At 41.8% G+C, this 5,486-nt stretch overlaps 1 protein-coding gene across 1 annotated transcript; it reads right to left on the reverse strand.

Moving 5' to 3' along the window:
* Window positions 1-460: 460 nt before the first annotated feature.
* Window positions 461-3,585, reverse strand: rep15 (RAB15 effector protein). The gene is made up of 3 exons (XM_042495719.1): window positions 3,030-3,585; window positions 2,171-2,500; window positions 461-1,497 (listed from the first exon to the last, which is right to left on the reverse strand). The coding sequence occupies exons 2-3, from the start codon at window positions 2,447-2,449 to the stop codon at window positions 952-954; spliced, it is 825 nt and encodes a 274-aa protein (XP_042351653.1). The 5' UTR covers window positions 2,450-2,500; window positions 3,030-3,585; the 3' UTR covers window positions 461-951.
* Window positions 3,586-5,486: the final 1,901 nt, after the last annotated feature.

The following is a 5,486-nucleotide window of genomic DNA, read 5'->3' on the forward strand; positions in this document are numbered from 1 at the left end:
GTTTTTTCGGGTTCATACGTGCATGAAAAACCTGGAAAAGTCATGGAATTTGTAAAAAGCAATTTCCAGGCTTGGAAACATTTATGAAAACTATATATAGTCAGAAAGTTTTGGAAAAAAATTGAATTTTGTTTCACAAACGTGTATAATAACAAACGATGTGTTCAAGGACCATCTGAAATTTGGAAACCCAACAGTTTTGGTGAAAAAGGCCAATGTCTTAAATGTTTTCTTTAAAAATCACCAACAATTTTGAATTAAGCCAAAATTTTCAAGATTTTTGTTTCTTTTTAAAAAATGCCCCAAAATTATAACAAAAACTGACAAAATATTTTTAAAGGAAAAAAAGGGCCAAATTTCTTTCTTTAAAAATTAGCCAAAAAAAAATAAAAGAAAAAAAAAAAAAAAAAAATAAAAAAAAAAAGAAAGATGCCTAAAGCTGTGGGCCTTTGGGTTTGGAAGGCATGTTTTCCTTAAAAATACAAAATAGATAAATACAAAACAGAGTCATTTAAAGCTGTTTGCCACTTCCCTAAGCCAAAAAAAACAAAAAAACAAAAACATGCGCCCCTCCCCAGTGCTTGAAAATAATTTGGTCTTGAAAATTTATCTCAAAGTCGTGGAAATGTTTTGGTAAAAATGTGTATGAACCCTAGTTTTAATGAGTCACTAGATTAAAGATTTTAGAAAATAAGATTTAAAGTAAAAAAGCAGGAAATTTTACAAGTGAACTGACATGTAAGAAACATGATTAACACCTGGGATAGACTAATAACGATAAAGAATTTTCTCTCTAAGGCCGTCTTCCTCATTAAACTCTGCATCTTTGTAGGTCTTGAGGTTATTTCTCAGGAGACGCATCATTAAACCCCACATTTCTACCACATAAAGTTTATTACTGTATCACTGCGTCGTGTTATTGGCCGTTAGGACACTACGAGTCCCTTTGGTTCAGCTGAATTTAATCATGAGAGTGAGCGGGTCTCCCTCTTTCTTAGTGACAATGGCCTGCATCATTCCTGAAGGTGTGTGCAGGTACCTCGAGCCTTTGAAGAAGTTCTCGATAAAAGCTCTGTCAATGGTGTCGCACTTCCCGATGGCCGCATCAAAGTTGTTGCTGAGGACTCCGTAGATATTCCCCTTGTCGTTTTTCTTCCCCAAAAACAGGAAGAGGGCGTAGCAGTCCTTGCCGATGGAGGTGCAGAAGTCCACCATCTTCTCGTACATGTTCTTGTTGCTGGCTTCTTTCTGGGCCATCTGGACGGACTCGCTGCAGGACTCCGTCGGGGTGCTGACCTCCTCGGCGTCCTCCTTGTCGGGAAGGTGTAGGACCTGCACGGCTATCTGGATCCGAGGGTTCTTGGTGGGTTTCTCCAGCACGGCCCAGACCCAGTCGGCCCCCAGGAGGATGCGCTGCTCGGGCGTCATGGCCGTGCAGTTGAAGGTGTCCGTCATGTTGAGGTTGACGCTCTGAGTGATGTAGGTCATCAGGAAGACCTGATGGAGGACAAGATGTCATGAAGACCACTTCAATATGCTTTGTTTGGGGGCCACTTTTGCAAAATGACGAGGCGGGGGACCAATCGGAGCAGCCCCATACACGTTTCTAGGATTTTAGGGTATTTGTAGGATTTGAAGATGTTTCTCAGATGTTAGCACATTTCTAGAATTTTAGGATGTTTATAAAATGTAAGGACATTTCTCAGATTTCAAGACGTTTCTAGGATTTTTGGACATTTAAAGGATTTTAGGATGTTCCTGGAACTTAAGGAAATAAGGATTGTATGAGGTTGAAGTTTTTAGGATTTTAGGACATTTCTAGGACTTTAAGGATGACGATTCTAGGATTTTAAGATGTTTCTCGAATTTTAGGACATTTCTGGGATTTTAGGGATGTTTCTAGAATTTTAGGATATTCCTAGGATTTTAAGACATTTCTAAGATTTCAAGACATTTCTAGGATTTTAGGATGTTTCTCCAATGGCATGTTTTGATAAACAAGCTCTATTTTGATGCTGTTTCAGGCACTTACATTTGCTAAAAGCACAAAAACAATTTTATTATACATTAGAAAATGGTTGGGGGTCCAGATTTGGCCCACAGGCTTTACGTTGAGTATCACAGTACTTAAGGGTTGCTGTCTTCAGTTTTTTTGTAAATATAAGGTTACCTGAGTGAGCGTCTCCGGGCTCGGGCGGAACTTGTCCTCTGGGTCTTTGAAGATCATGTATTCTTGAGTCCTGGATGAGGCGGCGGCGATGCAGTCGTTGAACAGAGGTATGAAATCGTTGGGTTTGGGGGCCGGGGGCCTCTTCAGCGTGGCGAAGATGCTCGGTCGAGGGGCTAAGTTCTGGTCGTCTGAGGTGCTGCTGGGGGAGCCACGCTTAAAAGAGGAGAAGAACTTGGAGTTCTGGAAGGGAGAGTTGGGTTTGCTGATGACCTGGCCCATGGTGGACTGACGATGGAGGGCGGGAGATCAGAGGGTGGTCTCTCTGATACACTGGAAAATAAAATTTGAACCATGAGGGTATCTGAAATGACGATGTGGTTGGTAAAAGTTGGGTCTAGTTATGTTTTATTTAGTTATTCTAGGTGTTAAACTGAGGCAACTGGACTTGCTTGAGTCTCTTGAAGACGTTTCATCTCTCGTCCAAAGAGGCTTTTCAGTTCTGGCTGAACTGAACTGACCAGAACTGAAGACGCCTCTTGAATAAGAGATGAAACATCTTCAAGAAACTCAAGCAAGTCCAGTTACCTGCAATTAGCACGTAGAAATTACTACGACCAAAATCTTTTGATAATTGTGTTTTTGAGGCACAAAGAAAACTGTCACCCATGCTGATGCTGTCCCGCCATATGGGACAACTGCTTTTTGTCCAGTCTTTCATTTAACAGTGAATTCATGAGTATTTTGTCCATTTCGTACAAAAACTACCATTTTTTGTCTACCTATGCAATGCACTAATTAAGTGGGAATAACGTGGTCTGATATCTATTTTATCGAAAAAGCTCGATAAACGATTACTCACCAGGATGGGTCTGGAAGTCGCCGCAGTTCCAAGTACACTACCTGCCCTCCGCTCCTGTCCACTGTCCTGCTGAGACACACAGTGTGCGCACAGTGCTGTATGTGAAGCTCCTGACGTGTGCCGAACTTTCAGCAGAATAAAGAGGATTTTCTGTCCCGGGTTTCGAGGGGGAGTTCTTGCCGACAGTGTAAGCACGGGCGTGGTGTTTGTAACTTGTGAAATTTTAGGTAAGTCAACAAAAGACTTACCTCACCAGTTAACTGGGGTAAGCTGGAGGGGTTTGATGGATAAACAAACTTAACTGCTTAACTGTCTCTTTTCAGGAGGAAGCGCAGATGAGGTCATGTGGGTCTTTGGTTCAGCTCTCTGTTGTAATGTCACATTAGAGACAAAGAGGGGAGTTTCACTTTAAATTCATACGCTAGATGGTTAGACGGGACTTAAGAGTCTCATCCGACATTTATTGTTCTTGTTGAAAACCCAATTTTAAACCAGTAAGACTTTTTAATGGCTTTACTATACCAGAGAGTTAAGCACACATGATGTGTGTGCTTCTGTCGCCTGAGGTCACTTTCCAAATCCCATAACATCAGCTGTTTACCAACCACAGGACTCGGCCTGTCAATGTGCTTTTATTTTGACGACCAAACATAACAAATCCCCTCCGTACTATTCTGTTGCTGTTACACATATACCTTGTAAAAGTAGGTTTTAATTTTAAATTCTTCCCTAAGTGGAAAGGGACAGTTACGCAGAAACCGATCATGTACACTAAAAAAGGAGAGAACAGGGTCCAATTAACCACAATTTTTGTTGAGGCCACACAAAATATTACCATCATTTTAAATAGTTTACCAGCACAAGTTCTTTTGGGGCAATTTCAGACAATGTTTCTGAATAAAGGTTGGTATTGATGTGTGGACTGACACCTCGGCCTGTCAAAGTGCTTTTATTTTGCTGACCAAACATACTAATCCCTTCCTTACTATTCTTTTGTTTTAATACATGAACCTTGTAAAAGTAGGTTTTAATTGGACTGGCAGTGGAGGTATTATCAGCGCCAAATCTGTGTAAAAGGTTTATGTAAAAGGGACGGCCGGCAGGACGGGATCATGGGCGGGATGATTTAATGACGTGTTAAATGTGCGACCCACTGCTGGAGATTTAAAATCCCGCTAATAGAAGTTAGCTGCTAACTCAAAGAAGAAAATCGGACGTAAATGTCCACAAATTGGGAAAACAATGAGACTCGGGTGCTCCTTACTCTCCGAGCAGAGGACGAGATCAGCTGTCGTACAACAGAGAAGATATGATTGTTATTAACATGTTACGCCACGTTATTGTTTGGAAAGCAGACACGTATGTTATGTCACACCAGAGGCTGAAGCTACTGTGTCAAACGTCACACCTGCCACACCTCTTCTGCTTCAGCGATGCTGACATGCTGCCTAAAATCACACGCTGGATCAGCATGATGCCTTCTTTGTTGTATAAAAATGCAAAGGAGGCATAAAGACGGGACTTCTTTGCAGCTTTATAGCGTGATCTCGACTGTTGACACTCGCTTCTGTGGTTGCTTTTGCAACTGATTTGTCTGTAAATGTACTTGTTTTTGGAGTGTTTTGGAAATGCATTTCGTTCCAACACGTCTCGGCCTCCGTACATACAGTCTTATCCGCTCCTTCATCACAGAATCCAAACGATACTCTGCATATCTTACGACTGATGACACAAGAAATGGTTAATGTGACCTTGTTCTCCCCTTAGACATACCAGTACAGTATATACAGTACACAGTATGATCATTTAGGGTATGTTGCATAGAGAAACAAAGAAAGTGGTAAAAAAAAAATGCCCCTAAGAGCTAATAAGTAACAGTTCAGTTCATTAGTGTAGAAAAAATCACACATTAAGTCGACTGGTGTTCCTGCGTCCACAGTGTGACCTCTGACTCACTGCAGGTGTTAATGAGGTATCAGCGGATAAAGACGTCCACGCTGTGTTAGGCCGGGGCTCGAGCGCAGTACACGTGTCAGATGGTTGCTACAAAGTCTCTGTGGTTGACTGACAGCATTAGTGCGCCGGCAGCGTCACTGTCCTTCAAACTAGCGCCGTCTGAGACCGCCTCAGCTCCTTCCGCAGCTCGTCTCGGCTGAGCAGGTACTGGAAGCAAAGCATCATGGGAGCGGTAATGGGTTAGAGAGCTTGGGAGTCAGTGTTTGCCGCTGAGCTGGGATCAGTTAACACAATGAGGATTTTGTAAACAAGTACGACCATCAGAGGCTCTTATTTAGTGACAGATTCGACTTTGACTTTTGAGCCAACATGAGGTTTATGACCTGGATTTATGGAAAGTGTAGTGATGATTTTAAGGGCAGCACCATTATGAAAGACGTCCAATTCTTTCAACAAACAGCTTATTTTTTTATTGGAAATGATGTCACTTATGTCAAAAAT

Source organism: Plectropomus leopardus, chromosome 11 (assembly GCF_008729295.1).
Source record: "Plectropomus leopardus isolate mb chromosome 11, YSFRI_Pleo_2.0, whole genome shotgun sequence".
Classification (NCBI taxonomy): domain Eukaryota; kingdom Metazoa; phylum Chordata; class Actinopteri; order Perciformes; family Serranidae; genus Plectropomus; species Plectropomus leopardus.

Bases quoted from the DNA above. Each gene is read 5' to 3' on its own strand.
- rep15 (XM_042495719.1), bottom strand. From the start codon at position 2,449: ATGGGCCAGGTCATCAGCAAACCCAACTCTCCCTTCCAGAACTCCAAG. The intron at 1,498-2,170 runs GTAACCTTATAT...GTCCTCCATCAG, and splicing joins GCCCGGAGACGCTCACTCAG to GTCTTCCTGATGACCTACAT.